Source organism: Salarias fasciatus, chromosome 2, assembly GCF_902148845.1.
Source record: "Salarias fasciatus chromosome 2, fSalaFa1.1, whole genome shotgun sequence".
NCBI lineage: Eukaryota > Metazoa > Chordata > Actinopteri > Blenniiformes > Blenniidae > Salarias > Salarias fasciatus.
Window position 1 is genome coordinate 35,420,514 of NC_043746.1, and position 21,542 is coordinate 35,442,055.

The 21,542-nt window shown below is 45.8% G+C and overlaps 1 protein-coding gene across 1 annotated transcript; it reads right to left on the bottom strand.

Moving 5' to 3' along the window:
• Positions 1-13,519: 13,519 nt before the first annotated feature.
• On the bottom strand, positions 13,520-20,913 carry LOC115401035 (protocadherin-18-like). Its single transcript, XM_030109174.1, is given in 5 exon segments — positions 13,520-14,641; positions 17,323-17,492; positions 17,800-17,888; positions 18,371-20,662; positions 20,664-20,913. Coding segments are annotated over 5 exon segments (3,717 nt in total). The 5' UTR covers positions 20,874-20,913; the 3' UTR covers positions 13,520-13,685.
• Between the last annotated feature and the right edge of the window lie 629 nt (positions 20,914-21,542).

Sequence of the window (21,542 nt, forward strand, 5' to 3'; positions counted from 1 at the left end):
AAAAATTAATTGAAATTCAAATAAACTTTATTTGTCCCCAAGGGGCAATTCAGAAGGCACATAGAGCAGTTAGTGCAATAAATGGCATAATAAAATATGTACAAAATTTAAAATTAAAATTAAGTTTAAAGTGACAGTACCTTCATATCATACTAGTAGTATACCAGTGCAAATATACAAACACTGGCGGCAATCCCAAACAGAGTGTAATAAGGAAGAGAGGTAGATATGTATGTCAGTGCAGATATAAGATTTTGAAGTGCAAAGTGGCAGAGATCAAAGGGTCCATGTTAAGTCGATGTAAAAAAGTCTGGGGGGGGGGGGGGGGGGGGGGGGGGTTATGAGTTGAGGAGTAGGACTGCCTTGGGTATGAAGGTAGCCCTTCTCCTCTGAGTCCAGCATTGCTGGGTAGCGATACCGTCGGCCAGAAGGGAGCCACTCGAATGCAGAGAAGATCCGGTTCGCCAGTCTGCATGTTAAATGTTCATACACTGCAGACAGGCCTCTGAGGGGCAGTCCTATGATTTTAGAGCAGAAAGGGACAGTCCTCTGCAGACGGTTTCTGTTCTGGAGGCTGATGGAGTAGAACCAATAGGTGATGGTGCTCTCTATGAAGGAGTAGTAGAATGTTCGAAGAATGTTCTGACTCACTCCAAAAGAATTGAGCTTCCTTAGGAGATACTGTCTCTGGTGATCAGCTGAATCATAATCAGATCATAATCAGCTGAATTATGAAATACCGGGAGTTACTGCAGCTGCCGTCTTCAGTCATCAACTTGTTAAATAAAATGTATTTTAAGAAAAGAATGTGTGTGAAATGTGGGAAGTACATTATAACAAATATTTATAGTTCTGTATTGCCAACAATTTGGGACCATTTCAATGTTGTTGATGATCGCTTTTGCCTTTGAAACGAACAATGCTGACTGTTAGTCTTTACATGATGAACAAGTCTATTTTGGCCTGGAGTTTAACTTTGACTTGTAAGTTAGCAGATCTACGCACCTTAAACTTTACAAGAACATTGTCTGTGTTGCCATGTCGATCCCAGTGCTCCCACAAAACCAGAAACAAAATACTTGTAGGAATCCAGGCTCTTGTACACCTTCATCACTGCTTTTGTGTACACTGAAGAACTGTCGATTAGATAACAGTAAATGTCGGCGTACTCCAGATCGGGAAGTTCTTAAGTCTCAGCCGTGCATGACTGGAACAGGCGCCTGGCATGAAGTACGGGTCATGCTGCAGCCTGAAATCCGTTGTTTCTCCCGGTATCGGTCTTTGTGTGTTAGGTCATGATTGTCCACTTGATCTGACAACACAATAATAACCCTAATAATAATAATATCCCTACTCTCCTTATCAGTTGACATTTTCAACGTTAAAGAACACCGAATGTGTATTACTGTATATGAATGAAACTGCGTCTCACTTGTTTTCACTCCAATATGGCAGCGGTCCTCCGGTTGCCAACTACCAGGTCACGTGACTGCAAATACTCTATATTGGAAGCAACCTGATCTCACAGAAATGCGTGCTCATTTCGTGCTGAAATGGCGTGCTGTCACCACGCAAACAGTCTCCACTAAAAGTCAATTAGAATCCGTGGCGTGGTGGAGACACGCATTCTCAGCTTCAACAACGTCGCTCTGTGGGTGTCGTTTCTGAGATCCAGGAAGTGCAAATGTAGACTGATCGATATTCTGAAGAAAGATGTGATTATTATCCAAACCAGTGCAGCCATCCGAGGCAGACTGTGTAGCAGTGGTATGAGCTTCTGCTGAGTCAAAAAGCCCCGTGAAATATCAACTCTATTTTAAGAAAACACGTTTTATTGTCAATGTAACATCACAGAGAAGGACTACAATACCCATAATCCTCATGTTTAACAGCGACGTATCTGATTGGTCCAGCTTGCTGTTACCAGGAAATAACAAAAAAAACAAAAAAACAAAAAAAGCAAATTTAGCTCATGGTTTGGATTCGTATACACAGGCCAGAGGTTATTTTTCCTACCTTGACATGTTTCGGCTGCCAAGCTGCAGCCTTCCTCAGAAGTGTCACGTGATGTTGTCTGGTCGGCTGATTTAAACAGATTTTGGCGCCAGCTTCCTACTGGGTGCAGTAGGATGACAGCGCCATCTGCAGTCCGACTTCTTCAGTACTGTGTCCCAGGTATGGGAAAGTTGATACGCCCCCTCTGCCCGGTTCACAGTCTGGGGGGCGTTTCCGGATCTCGATGGCCTCCCTGATCCAGCGGTGGTACTTGTTGCTTTCCGTGCCGATGATCTGGGCATGGTCCCAGTCCATGAGGTGGTTTTCCCTCTATAGTGTTTGGAAATGGCAGACTTCAGCTGTTCCTGCTCTGCCTGTCGTTTGGAGGAGCGTGTGCATGCTTTAGATGTTTCTTTTTCGCATTCAGTGCGATGTTCTTTAGTCCTGATGTTGAAGGCTCTGCCAGTCTCCCCGACGTAGGATTTGTTGCACGACAAACAAGGTATTTCGTAAATGATATTGCATTTGTGTTGTGGCTCTATTTTGTCCTTGGGATGTACTAGTAACTGCCATAGTTTTGTGTGTGGTTTTACTGGGGTGCTGATGTTGTGCTTATTCATGGCCCGTTGTATTCTCTCTGTGATCCTTCTGATGTATGGAAGTGTCACCATGGCCCTGTTTTGTTTCTCAGTTTGTTTAGTTGTTGTTCTCTTTTTTGTGTCTTTGTTTTGTTTTGCTTGTTGGCGGCCTTTGTTTATGGCCCACATCGGATAGTTGCACTTTCGTAGTGCTTTTATGATGTGTTGTTCCTCCTCTTTTCTGTCTTCTTCCTGTGTGATTAGTTTTGTGCGTTCAAAAAGGGTTCTTACGACTGAAAGTTTGTGGTTAATGGGATGTTCTGACATCCAGAGGAGGTATTGGTCTGTGTGAGTGGGTTTCCGATATATGTGAATTTTAATGCTGCCATCTTCCAGGTGCTTTATGGTCCAGGAAATGTATGGTGCTGTCTGTTTCCTCTTCGTGGGTGAACTTGATGTTGTTTGTGTCATCCAGTGTGTTGAGATGATCCGTGAGTTCTTGTGTGTGTCCTTTCCTTGTTATTTCCAAAATGTCATCCACGTACCTCTTCCAGAGGGAAAGGCCACAGTGTGGTGGGACTGTCTCCAGGACCCGGGCTTCAAGATCTTCCATGAAGAAGCCGCTCATTATGGCAGACAGCGGATCCCCCATTGCGAACCCCTCCTTCTGCCTGTAGATGGTACCCCGATACTGGAAGTAGGTGGAGGTGGAGACGAATTCCAGGAGCCTTGTGATGTCCTCGACAGTGAGTGGGGTCCTTCTTTTTAATGATTTGTCCTCCTTGAGGCGATTATGTACGATGTGTATTGTGACGTTTATGGGAGTTTTTGTGAATAAAGAAACCACATCATGTGAGATACATATTTCATCTTTTTGAATTGTTATATCCTTCAGTTCCTGGGCCAGTTGCTTGGCATTTTTACAGTGTTGATCTGTGAGGCCAAGGAGTGGTTTTATGAGGTCAACCAGTGCTTTAGACAGATTGAATGTCACAGACCCGATGCTATCCACAATGGGTCTCAGCGGTGTTCCAGGTTTGTGTATCTTGGGGGTTCCATAAATTCTAGGGGTGATGCTTGCTGTGGGGATGAGATGATTGTATGTCTCCTTACTTATTTTTTCTTCATTGAGAAGGGGTTTGAGTAGTGATTTCAGGGACTTCTTTTTGTCTTCAGTTGGGTCTTTCTTTAGAATTTCATATGTGTTGGAATCTTGTAACATAGTATCCATTTGCTTTTCATAATGCTCCGTGTTCATTATTACTGTGGCTCTCCCCTTGTCTGCTGGTAATATGGTGATGCTCTTGTCTTTGGCGAGTGCCTGTGCTGCTTTCACCTCCTCCTTCGTCATATTGGCTGGTGGTAGCTTTGCGGATTTTAAAATGCCTGCTATTTCGTTTCGTAGTTCTGACTTTTCCCCCTGGTCTTCTATTGATTTGCACGCTATTTCAGTAGCTAAAATTTAATCGTCGTACGGGATTTTAGCGGGTGTGATGGCAGAGTTCAGACCCCGGGCTAAAACGCTTTGCTCCGTGGTGGTTAAAGAGCGACTGGAGATGTTGTGCACCCACTTCCTGGATGCTACGTCGTGCATGTTACGTTCCCTGTCTTGTTTATTTTGGATTAGTGTTTCTAATTTCCTAACTTGGCGATGTTTGGCTTCTGCGAACTGCCATTCGTGTGCGTGCTTCAGATGTGTTTCTATCAGCTTGTATGTGTCCTTGTCCATATTGTATGTCTGTCTGAAATGTGCCGTTTTTTGTGCTAGTGACAAGTTGATTTCTTTTGCCTTGTTTGCCGTGCAGCGGATCCTTTCCTGTAGCAATGCACTTTGCGCTCTCCTCACGATTCTGTCCGCGTTCTGCGTTGGTATGGGGTTCTTTAAATCCAGGCTTGATGGTATGATGCCTTCGTCTCGGCACCGCAGGTTGAATCTCAGGTGATTCCGGAAACGCGCTCTCTTCTGTTCCAGCTGTTCCATGCAGCGGAACTCTTTGACACAGGTTTGTCCATGATTCGTTCTTAGTAGTCCGATAAGGTTCATTAGGCCTTTTTTGGGTAGGAAGCTGGCGCCAAAACCTGTATAAATCAGCTGACCAGACAACATCACGTGACACTTCTGAGGAAGGCTGCAGCTTGGCAGCCGAAACATGTCAAGGTAGGCAAAATAACCTCTGGCCTGTGTATACGAATCCAAACCATGAATACAAAAAAAGGCCTAATGAACCTTATCGGACAGCAAATTTAGCTTTTATCATATTCCCTTGGTCCTTTTTGTTGTCAACACTGAATTTTCACTTTCTAATTAATTTTCTAATTTCAATGAGACTTTTTTTTTAATCTGAAAATCACTGCTGTCGGCGTATCCGCTTAGGGTGGCGACAGAAAGAGAGCGAAACATTTATTTCTCGGTCGGTCCCGGTCATTATATGTTCTGAATTACACATATGATGTTTGTGGAATTAAATGATAATTTGTCGTGTTGAGAGTCTGATGGTTTGTTGCTCCGATTGGTTCCCTCCACTCGCTCGCGCTCGGTGCAGGACGGTCGGAGCATGACGTCACATATGCCACTTGGAATTAGTTTGTCTTTTCCCACAACCTTTTACAAAGCGATTGGCGAAGCAAACTTCAAACTCCCAACGCGAAAACGGATCATTTAATCCCACAAACATCATGTGTAATCCAGGATATATAATGACCGGGACCAGGAAATAAATATTTTTATTCGAGAGGACCCATGGGCTCCAGTGGAAGGCTTCGCCACTCGCCGTTTTCACCCCGATTCAGACGAGGGCTGTTTTGGAGCTAATAATACCCTCCTGATGTATTTCTAACATACCTGTTTTTCAGGGGATTTTTTTTCAGAGCGGCTCCAACGTGATCTGCCACCAGAGAAGACAGCTGGAGCTTCTCCGACGCTGCACTGCGCATCTTGATCCATGGATGTGATCTGTAGTTTTTCTGTTTCAACGCGCAATCTGTCTATTTTGCCTGCTGAACTGCAGCCAGTTTGGCTGTTAGGCTGTTGCTAAGGACTCTGACCTAGGGTGACCAGATCCCAATTTACCACATGTGGGACAGAGACTATATCTGAGTGGGACAATGTGGGACACCAAGATGTCGTGGTTGTCTTCAATAATTAATTTTAAAAAAATGTACCAGTATTCTGCTGAAGTATATGATATTTCATTTTAATGCAACTTTCCCAGGTTCATGTAAGATAACAACAAAACCTTCAAGTCAAGTCAAGTCAAGTCAAAGTTTATTTATATAGCACATTTACGAGCGGCATAGCCGTGCCAAAGTGCTTCACACAAGTGCAAAGAATAAAAGCAATCAAAAAACGGTGAAAGACAAAACTACACAAACATTAAAACACATCTCAAACTCGAACACCAAGGTAAGACCTAGCTGAAGGCCAAGGCAAAGAGGTGGGTCTTCAGCAGTGATTTAAAAATTCCCACGGACTCGGCCGCGCGGATGTGGGGGGGAAGGGAGTTCCACAGCCTCGGGGCAGTAACAGAAAAGGCTCTGTCCCCCCTGGTTTTTAACCTGGTCCTGGGAATGAAGAGGAGGCGTTGGTCAGCCGACCGTAATGCTCTGGAAGAGTTGAGGGGGCGGAGAAGATCGGTCAGGTAGGGTGGGGCAAGGTGGTGAAGAGATTTAAAGACTGTTAAAAGAATTTTGAAATCAATGCGATAGCAGATGGGGAGCCAGTGGAGTGAAGCGAGAACCGGGGTGATATGAGCGTGTTTTTTGGTGGAGGTGAGGAGTCAGGCGGCGGAGTTCTGGACGAGCTGCAGGCGGTGGAGTTGGGCTTTATCAATACCGGTGTAAAGACTATTGCAATAATCCAGGTGAGAGGTGACAAAGGCGTGCATGGCCTGCTCTAACCCTGCCTGAGGAAGGTAAGTTTTATTTTTGGCCAAGGTCCTCAGGTTGAGAAAACTTCTTCTGATGACTGCGCTGATCTGCTGCTCAAACTTGAAGGAACTGTCAAAGATCACACCCAGATTCCTAACAGCTGGCTTGGACTTCAAGGCAAGAGTACCCAGGGCGTTGGAGTGAAATGCTGGGGCGGCTTTGCCAAATACAATAACCTCAGTCTTATCCTCATTGAGGTTGAGGAAATTTGCTGTCATCCATGCCTTAATGTCAGACATGCAGTCAAACAGAGGCTGGAGAGCAGCAGGATCGTCGGCCTTGAAGGGGAGGTACAGCTGAACGTCGTCCGCGTAGCAGTGGAAGGAGATATTATATTTATTTATAATATCTCCTAAGGGCAATATGTATAGGATGAACAGAATGGGGCCTAAGATGGAGCCTTGAGGCACACCGCAAGAGAGGGGGGCTGCAGAGGAGGTGAAGTCTCCCAGCTGAACAGAGAAGCTCCTGTCAGTCAGGTAGGAACAGAAAAACTCCAGAACTGTACCTCTGATGCCCAGGTGTTCGAGGCGAGACAGTAGGACCCTGTGGTCCACTGAATCAAAGGCGGAGGTGAGATCCAGGAGCACCAGGACCACAGGGCTACCTGAGTCCGTAGCTAAGAGCAGGTCGTTAAGGACTCTCAGGAGGGCAGTCTCTGTGCTGTGGCCAGATCTGAAACCGGACTGGAATTTTTCAAAGCCGTTATTATCTGTTAGCAATGGTTGCAGCTGGGAGTATACTTCACGCTCGAGGACTTTGGAGAGGAAGGGCAGTTTGGAGATGGGCCTGAAGTTTGCAACGGAGGAGGGGTCGAGGTTGGGCTTTTTTAATAGAGGGTGCACCACAGCATGCTTGAACGCTGGCGGGACACAGCCAGTGGACAAGATGCAGTTGACTAATGACAGGAGGAGGGGGGCAACTGAGTCAAGGACTGTTGGATCCTTGAGTAGGCGCGAAGGTAGGCAGTCAGAGGGGCAGTTGGAAGGCCGCAGGTGCCTGACTACGGCAGAGAGAGAAGCTACCGAGGCGGGTTCAAACCGTGAGAATGTTGCTGACAGGGGGAGAGGGGGAGGGATGGGGGGTGAGAAGGGGGCAGTAGGGGGCCTGAGTGCGGCGATCTTGCTAATGAAGAATTGTTGGAAGCGATCACAGAGGGCAGTGGAGGGCCTGACGGGGGGATCATTACGGGGGTTGATGAGGGAATTCAGTGTGTGAAAGAGAACCTGGGGTTTGTGACAGTTAGAGGAAATCAGATTAGAGATGCGCTGAGCCTTCGCATATTTCACAGCTCAATGGTAGGCTGTCAGTGAACTGTGGAGGATTTGAAGGGAAACGAGGAGGCGGTCCTTCGACCATTTGTGCTCAGCTTGTCTGCATATGCGCCTGAGGGCACGTGTGGTAGCATTTAGCCATGGTGTGGTCTGAGTTTTGGGACACTTGGGTTTGAGAGGAGCAATGGAGTCCAGAATTGATTTGCCGACTGAGGAGAACATGGAGAGAAGCTCATCAGCAGGAGTTCTGACTATAGAGTCTGAAGGCAGCCTACACACCGACGAGTCACTGAAGGCGGCAGAAAATTGCTCAGCAGTAGATGGGTTCAGAGAGCGTGAGACCAGTTTGGGGGCCTTATGGAAACTACCTGAGCATTCGATTGAAACAGAAAACAAAATTGGGGAGTGGTCAGAGAAAGCCATGGCACAGATCTCCTCAACATTGACAGAAACGCCATGGGCGAGGACAAGGTCAAGAGTGTGGCCCTTTTCGTGGGTGGGGCCATCAACAGCTTGAACAAGACTGAATGAGTTAAGAAGGTTCAGAAAATCCCAGGACAGATGCTGTGAGACACAGAGGCTGTGAGACACAGCAAACATGGATATTAAAATCACCACAGATAATGAAATTGTCATATTTGACCACAAGCCCCGACAGAAAATCAGCGAAGTCCGAGATGAAGTCCTTTTTGAATTTAGCGGGACGGTAGACCACTGCACACAGAAAAGGTGGAGTCAGATTTAATTCAAACAGTTGCAGTTCGAAGCTAGCAAAGCCATTCTGAAACCTTCACTGAACTCCAAACACCACAACATTAAAGTGTTTGTTCTGAACAATAATGAACCACATAAGTACAAGATATGGGCTCCTGAAGAAGGCTCCATTCACCTAAAGGCTCAACAAATCAAATCCAACAATCTGAATTAAAAAATGCTCCAAGGAGCTCACCTCACTCATGCAGTTCAGAATAGCAGACTAATTAGACCTCTACCAAATGCATTTTAAATGATGTATTAACTTGTTATTTACTGTGCATTGCCACATTTTATGCCATGCTCTTTATGTTGATTGTCATTTATTTCAGAGGAACCCCTTGAAAACGAGATGGTGCATCTGAAGTGACTACTCCTTGAAAAATACAATGTTAAATAAATTAACATTGTGTTACTGAAGGCACAAAAAGATATAAAATGCAAACACCACACTATTAAAGTGTTTGTTCTGATAGAACAATACTGAAGCTCATATTCAAATAAGACGTACTGTAGCTCAATCAATCAATCAATCAATCAATCAATCAATCAATCAATCAATCAATCAATCAATCAATCAATCGATCAATCAATCAATTTATTTTTGTATAGCCCAGTATCACAACAACAGTTGCCTCAGAGGCTTCAAGATGTTACATTGGTTGGTAAAAATAAAAACAGTGAATAAGCATAATGTTAATACGTCAAATTCACAGTAACGAGACAAAACGAAGCAACTACCGCCTTAGACCCTCACATCCGGCAAGAAAAAAACAGTTCAAAAACCCAGTGGGAAAAGAAGAAATCTTGGGGAGAACCACAGTATGGAGGGATCCCTCTCCCAGGGACGGACAGCTTTGGCAACAGCTAGCATGAGACAATAAGAAGTAAAGCCTAGGACTATGTTGAGTACAGTCCGTTGGACGGTCCAGCACAAGAACCACGGATCCCAGACGTAGAACCGAAGCCAGTCCACGGGCACAGCACCGGATGGAGCTTGTTCGTAGGCCCTCGTAATAGTGGAGTCAGCAACTGAAACTGGAGAAGACTCCCCCTCGAAGGGGGGGACAACAGGTGAAAAGCAATGAACGGACTAAAGGGAATAACATTCAGACATTAGAGGATAGGGCTCAGTGCACCGTACTTCCCACAGCATTCTAGCTCCTAGGGCAGCTTTGTGGATAGTTTAGTATTTAAACCAGTATTTAGTTTAGTTAAGTTGAGTTTAGTTAAGTTTAGAATCCCTAGCTGACCTGATCATAGGCTGCATTGAAAAGAAACGTCTTGAGCCTAACCTTAAATGTGGAGACTGTGTCTGCCTCTTTGACACCACTTGGAAGCTGGTTCCATAAAAACGGTGCCTGATAGCTAAAGGCTCTTCCACCTAGTGTCCATTTAGAGACTCTAGGAGTCACCAGTAACCCTGCATTTTGAGAGCGAAGTGCTCTGATTGGTTGATAAGGCGTTAAAGCATCTTGGAGATAGGTTGGAGCCATCCCATTTAGGATTTTGTAAGTGAGGAGAAGGATTTTAAATCTAACTCTAAACTCGAAAGGAAGCCAGTGAAGAGATTTTAGAACGGGAGTAATGTGTTCACGTCTTCTAGTTCCGGTTAATAATCTGGCGGCCGCATTTTGAACCAACTGAAAGTTTTTTAATGCACTTTTTGGGCAGGCTGCAAGAAGGGAGTTGCAGTAGTCCAGTCGAGTAGAAACAAATGCATGGATGAGTTTTTCTGCATCGCTTCTAGGTAGAATGTTTCTTATTGTAGCTATGTTGCGCAAGTGGAAATATGCTGTTTTACAAGCCAGGTTGATGTGTGCTTTAAAGGAGATATCCTGATCAAATAAGACCCCGAGGTTCCTCACAGTAGAGGAGGAGGATACACTGACGTTATCTAAGGTGATAATCTCTTCAGATAGACACTCTCTGTTTATGGGGGCCTAGTATAATGACCTCTGTTTTGCCAGGATTAAGACGGAGATAGTTCGTAGTCATCCAGGATTTAATTTCTCTGATACAGTCACTGAGTCTGTCTATTTGATTAGTTTGATCAGGTTTCATAGATAAATACAGTTGTGTGTCATCTGCATAGCAATGAAAATTGATATTGTGACTTCTAATTATGTTCCCTAAAGGAAGCATATATAACAGAAATAAAACTGGCCCGAGCACGGACCCTTGAGGAACCCCATAACTGACCTGGGAGCACGGTGAGGACTGTTGGTTAACGTGAACAAATTGGTACCTGTTAGATAAATAGGATTTGAACCAGCAGAGGGCTTTTCCTCTGATGCCGACCTCACATTCTAACCTCTGCAGGAGAATATTGTGGTCGATTGTATCAAAAGCTGCACTGAGGTCTAGGAGAACCAGGACTGAGACTAGACCTGCGTCAGCCGCCAATAGCAAGTCATTAGTGACTTTAACTAACGCAGTCTCAGTGCTGTGATAAGCTCTATATCCTGACTGAAATTTCTCAAATAAACTATTGTCCTGTAGGTGGCGGCAAAGCTGTTTAACCACAACTTTTTCCAGAAATTTTGAAATAAAAGGCAGATTTGATATCGGTCTGTAGTTAGCTAGAATATCAGGATCGAGATTAGGTTTTTTCAGCAGTGGTTTGATTACTGCGAATTTAAATGACTGTGGCACATAGCCAATTTCTAGAGAGGTATTTATTATAGTTATGATCGTATTTAAGATAACTGGAAGAATATCTTTGAAAAGCTTAGTTGGAATTGGATCTAGGAGACAGGTTTTAGAACGAGAGTAATGAAGTGAAGAAGTTGCATCCCATTAGTCAATAAGTAAATATATAAGGATCTGGGATACCCTTACCTCAGACAGTTGTTAAAGGTTACACATATTATGAGTTCAAATGTTTTGCATTGTTTGTAGTTTATTTTGACTTTGAATGATCTTTTTTTAAAAAACATTTTGATTGCAAAAATTCTGCTTTCTTGGTATTTTATGAGTACAAATCTTTGTAATACATTTTGATAATGTTCTTTTTTTTTTTTGCTAAATTTTGAGTACAAATGTGTGACATTTTTGCAATAAAATTTGTTAAAAACAAATGGATTGTGATTGTAGTCTTATTCCAGAAGGTAGGAAACAGTTTAAATATCTAAACTGAGTGGAAATTTGACATAAAAAAGACGTCCATAAGGACCACATTTAGATGTAAAAAAGACGTCAAGCAGGACCACATTTGGACGTAAAAGAGACCACATTAGGACAAGAAATAGCCCTCATATAGACGTACTGTGGACGTCACAAATCGCCGTTCAAAAGACGTCGGAAAAAGACGTCATCTGGAGTAACGTTCTGCACCTTCAGCTGACCCGAATTAGACGTCCAAAAAAAATGACGTTAAAGACACGTCGTATGAACGTCCCTTTGAGCAGTGAGACGGTTCCCAGAATGCTTTGCCATCCTGGTCACATGAGCAAACAATGCCTACTCGCTTGTAGCTTAAGCCAGCCGGCTGAAACAAAACATCAGACGTGAAGCTACAAGCAGATTGTCCACCTCTAAACCTCTCGGTCACCATGATCACAGCCCGTCGTTCCCCGGCGGGGCGAGTGGCCGAGCCACCGGCTCCCCGCCGGGGAGCGCAGACCTGGTGACTCCTTACGACGCAGCCGGGCTGCGCAGCACGGGGAGCGGCCGGCTGTCGTTGGGGGCCTCACATCACGGGGGCCGCCGGGCTCTGAAGCTGGCTGACCCCCCCGGTGATTAAGCGGGTTAGACCAGTCGGTGTCCGGCTTGAGTCCAGCCTTCTGATCGCGGCCGCGCGCTGCGCTCTATGGCAACACCGAGAAGGAGCGTCCTCAGTCAAACTCGTTTTGATGTCGCTTTACTCGCTATTGAACACATTTCAACCACGAATGTAACCACGTAGATTGCCAATATGTATTTCGATCATACAGAAAGTGGATGGATTTTTTTCTCGAATTTTACATTGGAATGGATACGATTGCGATGTTCCCTGAATTCTACTGTTCAGCAGTGTGGGTGCACACATCTTTAAAGTTGCCTTTAGTGTGGACAGGGCAATAACAGTAAAAGTGGCTATTATCTGAGTGTCTGAATAAAAGGAACAATAGTATATGCATCGTTTAATCTCTCGGGGGGCGTGGCTAGGTGACTCTCATTGAAATGAATTAGTTTAAAAAGAGTGACGTGGGACACGAAAAAACAGTGCAAAGCGTGCTCCTGGTCACGATTCAATAGATTAATTGACGTGACTCACAGCACGAATTGCCGTTAGACTGGGTTGGACCCAAACAGAGCAGCTCTACAGTGAGTTTCTTCTTCACTCTGCTTGGTGCCCTAATGCTCTGGTTTTAGCGCCCCTAGTGGCTGGGCCCTCAAATTACATGCCATGCCATACAGCCTTCAGAACACACACAGAAAAAAAATGTGTCTTGCCTTTACCTGTGCGGCCGGGACAAACAACGTCCCGTACAGGACACGCCTCTTTTGGCTCAAATGCGGGATGTCCCGGCTAATATGGGACAGTTGGCGACCCCAGTGTAATTGTGTCATGACTCTCCAAGTGAACCTGCCCACAAACACAGAAAACGACGCAGACAGCAGAGATGTTTGTGTATTTTTTTTTTTTTTTTGTGTGTGTGCCATCCTCTTTCCAACAACCAATCAGAGACAGGTGTCAAATAATTCATTAATATATTCATGTATACATATCATAGTGACAAATAGAAAAGAATCACAATACAAAAGACAGTTTAAATATGTAGAATGTCGATCGCATGTCAGTCTTGATTCAACACTTTTGTACTCAACATGCATTCAAAATATAAAAATAGATTTCTGATTAAGTTAATGTACATTGGTTTTTTTTTTGTTTTTTGTTTTTTTAACAAATATAACAATACAAATGTATTTTTAAAATACAAAGATAAATACAGTCACATAGTGTACATTGTGTACCAAACCAGTAAATATTTTTTTTTTCCATTTTTGGGATAATTAGCATTTACAAAACACAATTATTACATTAGAAATGCAACTTTAATGACAATTGCAGGTCTTTTTTTTTTTGTGTGTCATTTCTCATTTGCAGTAAATGAGGGTCCTTTTCCTGCAGACCGACAATGGGCGGTTAATAAATAGAGTTAAATAAAGGAGTCTAGCTCTGCCGGACGTCCTGTAGCAGTTTGTTGATCTCGGCCACCAGTTCGCTGGCGTCCACCAGCTCGTGTCGGCTGTCACTGCGCTTCCCTTGCAGGTGGCTCAGTACAGAGTCAAAGTCGTCCTCCTCATAGTTCTCTGGGATCTCCTCCATGGCCGGCAGCCACTTCGAGGACGGTCCAGGGAGGGGTGCCGGCATGGACACCGGGGCCGGTGAGGACTGCACCATGCTGGAGCTGACCAGCACCGTGAGCAGGGGGCTGCTGTGGGGTTTGAGGGCATGGCCGCCGTTCTGGGGGCTATTCTTGGGGGCCTGCGAACCCTTGTGGCTGCTCTGGGAACTGAGCTTGGTGCTGGGCTTCAGGGTGTGGTAGGTGCCACCCTGGTGGTGGCAGGAAGGGCTGATGTTGCTTCCCGGGTTCTGGAAGTGTGTGTTGGCGGCCCAGGCCGCCACCCCCTGCTGGTGCGCGGAGGGACTGGACTTACCAGGCAGGTGACCTCTCCTCCGGTCTAAAGAGCCAGTCAAGGGCACACCCACACCACTCAGACTGCTGCCCCTCTGGGTCTCAGACACCTGTGTGTAGGAGTCCAAACCCTGAGGAAGCAGCCTCTGGAACACGCTGCTCATTTCTGACAGCAGTGAGGTGGTCCCACAGAGGTCCTCGTCCCTGGACTCACCCCCGCTGCCCTCTGCCGCCTCATCCTCTACCACGTCCTCTTCGCCCAGGTCTTTGCCAAAGGTGGAGAAACTCTGGTTCCAGGCGGGGCCGGTGTCAGTGCAGGGCCGTGGGGTCTTCTCCTGGGAGTGGTCGGCCATCTGGTGGGCTTCTTCCCCAGGGATGTACAGGTTGCTGCGGTAATCTGATGAGGAAGAGGCGGGGGAGGCCAAGGGAGGCATCCAGCACTGATCGGAGTGACCCAGGACTCGACACTCCTCTGTGCAGAGCCGCATGGCTGCAAAACCATACAGAGCAGGCAGATCGTCAGCGAACAGGAATCCAAATCTAAAAAGCTCTACAATGTGTGGACATCTGTGTGTTTCAGAATTATTTGTGAAAGTGTTTTTTTGACTCCTAAGTGATCATAAGGCTTTGTGAACCTGGACAGTGTGAAGTTTGTGTATGTTTCACCATTTGTAGTAAGCTGCTAAAACACTTATGTTTGATTGATGGAGAAGCTCACCATCAGGTGGGTCTCTTTCCATCCAGCTAATCTGCATACATCTCCCAGTCTTCATGGGTTTTTAAATTCTCTTTTTCCCTGCACTGTCTCTGGAAATCTGCTCTAATTAATCTGAAAGGCTGTACTTCAGAAGTTCTGCCTCGCTACCTACCAAAGCATTTACCAGAGAGACAATTCAGCCAGGCTGATCGATGCCTATTACCCATTCAAAAATGATTCCTCTTCTAAAAGCCCTGCATTTTTCCCTTTCAAGTCCCTGTTTTCAATGTTAAATGTTCAAATAGAATTTATTCTGAAGAATAAATTAGACAAATCAAATATGCCAACTTAAAACCTTAATTAAAGGAGAGCAGTTCTTTCCAGTCGTGCTATTGAGGGATCTCATTATCTCCTCATTAACATGAAAGGAACATTTATAATACATCTTAGAGCAGATGAAAAGTGCATTTGGGTGCACTGGAAGGAAGAAAAAGCAGTGCGGGGGCAGAGGCAGATTGAGCGCCCTCGCTGATGAAAGGGTAAAAATGAAAGGTTTAACCCAACTAATTTGTTTGTGGAAGTAGAGAAAAAAAACCCATCAGGCATCAACTAAAAAGCCTTCCTGCAAAGTATGTTCAGCTAACGTCCTGACTGATTACCTTCCCAATGAATTATCCACTCAGTTTATTCAGGGCGGCACTGTCCACTGACAACAACATGTTTGTTTACCTCACAGGCGGCTAGGTATTGTTTATTTTTTTTAAATCGCAGAAACAATTCAGTTTTTTTTTCTCCTGATGAAAAGGAACGTAGCGACAAAACCACAAAGAAAATTTTAAATGAAAGCTGAAAGATACTTGACGGGTGGAAGTGATATTCCAGCAATGTACATTCACATGCAGTACAGTAGTTTCATGCTTTAAGCACAGTCATAAGGGTGTATACATCAAAACATATAGAAATGAAGAAATTCAGTTTGAAACACCAACATGATGAGGATGTTCCTTCAGAAGACTTCTACAGTGCAGATGTTTGAGGAATACATTTTAAAGCCATAAAGTGGATTACTATTAGCATTATGCTTTTTTTTCTGGGTGTCAGCAGTTTGTACTCAGATGTGCCCAGCCTCCACAGTGAAGATAATCTTAACTACTCTTAGACCTACTGCACAGCACTACCTACCTCTACCTACTTTTTTAGTTTCTGAAATTGTCCTTGGAAATACAAAGGATTTTGCAAAGTGTGACTTTAGTCTTAAGCAGGAAAAGCTGGGAGTCCCAACGTAAAGATGAGCTGTTAAAGTCATTATGAATGATTGGTAGTGATTCAGTCAATATAATGCTAAAACACCTGTTTGCTCATCATGACACTTTGTTGAGTTCGGTGACACTTTGCATTGGCAGAGGGGGAGTAGAGGGGTTTCCATTTCCAGTCATAATGACAGAGAACTGACTAAATGCTGCTCCAAATCATCTATGCTGCAGTGGACATGGGGGTGGAAGGCGGACTTGAACATACAGAAGGAGAAAGGGTAGTTTTGAGATGTAATTATGCTCTTCAGGGCTTAATCACGAGTGCAACTCAGAGCCGACTCCATAGCAACTAATGCCACATGGCAATTAAATGCCCACTTCATCAAAAGAGCGTGAGGGCTCTGCTTTGGATGGCTGAAAGTGAAGGCTTGAAGGTGGAGGAAAAAGAGAGGGTGACTAACGAGCCCAGCTTCTCCACAGAGCCGGGAGGAGAAGTGGGGGTGGCGATGAGACTGTCTGCCAGTCTGGTCCTCTTTAATTGGGAAGCAGCTCAAATGCAGCAGGGAGTGATGGGAAGCTGGCTGCAAGGAGCTGAAGCTCAGGGAGGGAAGAGGGATGGAGTGATAAGAAGAAGTCTGCAGTCTGTGACGCCAGCTCAGACATTACAGAGGAGACAGACAGGAGTGAGAAGACAGAGAGGACAAAAGAGACAAAGAGATCACAGCGGAGCATGAGGAGGAGAAGGAGGCGGGAGAGGACAAAGAGGAGGAGCAGGAGGAGGATCCCTCTTCTGATGGATTTCACAAGCTGCTCAATGGCTGGACAGACACACCATTTCATTCCTTCTCAGACTCGTTGAATGACCTCTAGATGGCGTTGCTTCCCCAAGCTTGAGAAACTGTCTCTCAGCTTCCAATCCAATTCCAATTCAGACATGGATTGATGGACTAGAGGTTCCAGAGTGAAAGACAGTTTCCAGATCACAGCCACTGAATAACTTCGCAGATTTATTTCAGTTATTTTTTTTTTTCTCATTTATGATGCAAACTGAAAGCGATGCGCTCAGGCAGTATATATATATATATATATATATATATATATATATATATATATATATATATATATATATATATATATATATATATATATTCATATACACAACGAGGAGAAATGAAAGGAGGGCTGTGCTGACCGGGCTGGTAGCTCGGGCTGTGGGTGTACCTGCATGTGGTCTGTGCTGGCCATCAGGGGCAAGCATCTCGGTGAAGCCTTCACTCAGGAGTCTATCCATGGGCGAGTCCCTGCCAGGCTCGTAGTCGCTGTCTCCGGCCTCGCTGTCTCCTCGGCCACTGTCCTTCAGGCTGAACTTGTCCATCTCGTTCAGGGCATATCTGCACACATCCAGCCAAAATGTCGTACCTTAACTGCTGACAGTAATACACCACAGTTATAGAAGCGCCAAGCCAGTGGTGAGGTTCACAGCGAGGCACAGTTCTCTGCAGAAGGGGTTTTACATAAGATTATGCAAATGTCAAGTTATTGAGCATACAGTTTGACTCTAAACCAAAAAGCCACTGGATATAGATAAAAGAGGCTGTGTGGCAGTACTGACAACACAGAACTGTTTTTCTCTACTAATACAGCAGCGGCCCATATTTCTGCTCAGGCTTGAGCAGCCTGACTGAGTGTGTGCTTTACCTGTAGCTGCGGGTGTATTTGTTGCCTCTGAAGCATGGCCGTGGCTGGTACTGGCCCTGATGGAGCATGGACAGAAGCTGTGAGACTTGCTATAATTCCAAGAGAAACAAGAGAAGGACAAAAAAAAGAAAAAAAGACAGAAATAAAAAGAAAAATGAAGAGGGGAAAATGAATGGAGTCAAACAAGTCCACAAGACAATGTTTTTTTGGGGGGGGGTTTTTTGTTTTTTTTTGTTTGTTTTTTTTTTTGGGGGGGGGGGGGGGCGTTGAGGGAGTGGCATGATTTTATGACTGGTCCTGAATGTGATGGTCGACAAAAACATGACACAAAGGACTGAAGGTAACAGAATATGGGAGTGAAGGATCATTTCACAATGAATATTGAATATAAGAAAAAAAAACATACAAAGAACATAATTCTATTTATTTTTTGGCCTGGCCCTGGACAAAGCATATTTAAACTTCACATCCTCGTTTCTCCACATCTGTCTTAACTTTTAGCATAAAATTGCTTTCATAGAGTTTAGATTTTAAATGAAGCTGAGCAACTGAATGAAAAGTGCTGTCTTACCTCTACTGGGGGCGTAGTGTGGGCCAGCTCCAGAGCAAAGTTCTCCTGTACATGATTTGAAGAGATGGTGACCAGGCTGTTGAGCGACTGGCGGCTGTGGTGGCTCTGCCGGCTCCCCAGGGTGCCTCTCTCGGGGGTGGGAGAGGGCGAGGGGGAGTGTGGGTGTGCACGGATAGGCAGGGTCCCATTGACAGTTGGGACCAGTGTGATGTCTGCCTTGTGGATCTGTCTGGCAGGCTTCTTGGGGTGGTTCTGGTAGCTGTTTTCTGCCACGCGGCAGTTGTAGTTGTGTCTGGGGTCCTTCTTCTCTCGGTTGCAACGAGCAGTGGCAAACATCACCATGACGATCAGTAGCAATGCACAAACAGCACCTAAAGAGATGATGACAATGAGGGAAAGGTCCAACGGGGGCTGGCTGGAACTGGTGGGGTACAGGGGGGGCAGAATTTCCATGTTCTCCTGCAAGGACAGTCTTACGAGGACTCCTGTGGTCAGTCGGTTGGTGCCCCGATCCTGCACCTCAATCCTGATCTCCATGACATCCTTTGAAACACGCTCCAAACTTGTGTTTGTTCTGAGCTCACATCGACGGGCATCCATCACAAATAGCCCGTCATCGTTGCCACTGACAATGGCACAGCTCACCTCTCCGTTGGCGCCTGCGTCGCGATCTGTGACTTTCAGCGCAGTGATCAGCTGACCCGGCGATGTATACTTCCACACTGGGAGCTCGGCAGTGTGGTTCCGAAGGGAGGGGGAGTGGATGATGGGCGGGTTGTCGTTTTCATCCAGAACAGTGAGCAGGACGGTGGTGTTGGCAGACAGTGCTGGGTTGCCCCCGTCACGGGCTTGCACAGTGAAGGTGATCCGGCTGACGTCCTCATGGTCAAAGCTGCGTAAGGCGTACACGGCACCGCTGGAGGGGTCAATGGTGACATAGGTGGATATCGGGCTACCCTGGACTACAGCATCAATGATGGTGTATGTGATCTGACCATTAGTGCCTAGATCTGGATCTAAGGCAACCACAGTCATCAGGTAGGCTCCTGGAGAATTGTTTTCAGATTTGAAAACTTCATAACGGTTTTTCTCAAAATGTGGAGGATTGTCGTTCTCATCCAGCACCTGGACTGTGAAATGTTTAATGGTGGAGAGGCTGGGGGACCCTCTGTCCTCTGCAATGACCGTCAGACTGTACTCAGACCTCTTCTCCCTGTCCAGTGAGATGTTAGTGAGAATCATGTAGTTCTTTTCGTGGGTTTTCTGAAGCCTGAAGTGGCCATGGCCATGCAGCCTGCACAGCACCTCGCCATTGAGACCTGCATCACTGTCATCAACACGAACCAAGGCTATAAATGTGTCCACAGGGGCCCCTTCTGATATATAGGCCACCTCCTCCTTGCCAGGCGTCATCAGGTTTATGTTTATCTCTGGTTTGTTGTCATTCACGTCCACCACTTTCACTACAATTTTGCAAAGTCCAGGAATGGAATTTGGGCCCAAATCCTGAGCCTGAACATCCAGCTCAAAGGATGCAGTGGCTTCATAATCCACTTTTTTAATGAGTGTAATATGACCATTTTCTGGGTTTATCTTGAACATTTCCAAGATCTTTGGAGACACATGACTGCTGAAGGAGTAGACTATTTTCCCATTAGCACCCTCATCTGGATCCGTGGCATTTAAATCAATGATGAGAGTCCCAAGAGGAGAGTTTTCTTGCAAACTGATGATATATGCCTGTTCGTCAAAGGCCGGGCTGTTGTCATTGGAATCAGAGATGCTTATCTTCAGTAAAGTGGAGCCAGACTTGGGGGGCACGCCATTATCTGAGGCAGTGAGCTGCAGTTGGTAGCTGGCCTGCACCTCCCTGTCCAGCTCCCTCATGACCACCAGCTCTGCGTATTTGGCCCCGTCGGTTCTGGTCCTCACCTCGATCTTGAAGAAGCTGTTGGGCGTCAAGGAGTAGGTGTGCAGGGAGTTCTCTCCGACGTCTGAATCCACGGCTCCGTCCAGCGGGACGCGAGTCCCCACAGAGGCACTCTCCGAGATCTCAATGGGCACAATGGCGCGGGAGAAGTGAGGGGAGTTGTCGTTAATGTCAAGCACCTCCACCTCCACATGGAACAGCTGCAGGTACTCCGTGGGTAACGTGACCACGTCGAATTCTATCGAGCAGTTTAAGTTTTTCTCACAAAGCTTCTCACGGTCGATTTTAGTCCCGATGCTGATCTCCCCATCCTCCTCTCGGACTGACAAAAATGCCGTGCTCCCCCGCTGCATGGCGCGGAAACCGAAATGTCAGGGAGCTCGGTAATTTGGATAAAACTCCAGATACATCCTCTTTTAACCGTGCAATGACCGTACCTACTTTCTGCTCCTCATAAACTTTGTATTTCAATGTCTTGCTGGCTGCGTCGTGTAGAAGGGCTGCTACAAGCAATAGTTTGAGTAGTGCCGAAGAGGAGATATTTCCTTTGGTTTGGATATTGTTTTCCCCCATCTTCTGCACTCACAATGTGGTGATTACTTCCACGAAGGGGAAAAAACAGAGGGAAAAGATCAGATTTTTCAGAAGTCTAGCATGGTAAATCCTACTGCTGCCACTCCTCGCCGTCCATTCACTCCACAAAAATGAAGGAAAAAATAAATTAGGAAAAGAGGAATACGGGTAAAAGGTCCTTTTGAAGGCGTGTGGAGCACGAAACAAGCACGGCGCTCTCGTTGTCGAGTGATCTGTTGAATACATCCACGTATGCCTGCCGCCGCCTGCGTGAGTGAGTGAGAGTGCTCCGATGTCTGGAAAAAGAAAAGAAGCAGCTTTCTCCTGGTCTGTGTCTGAGTGAGGGGGGGAGAGAGAGAGAGAGAGAGAGAGAGAGAGAGAGAGAGAGAGAGAGAGTCAGTGTGTGTGTGTGTGTGTGTGTGTGTGTGTGTGTGTGCTCTGCCGCTGCTCCAGTCTCTCCCTTCTGGCCCCCACCCCCAAACTACGTCTCTGTTCCACACTCAAAGCACACCCCCCCTCCCAGCATCCCCTCCTCCCCCCTTCCAGCATTCCCCCCCACCCCACATCAGCAGAATGGCCTCCCTCAAGCAGCACAGGAGGAAGTATTGATGGGAACGGCTTCTCTCGCCACCTCCCCCAGCTCCCCCTCACACAGCCAAACTCGCAAGA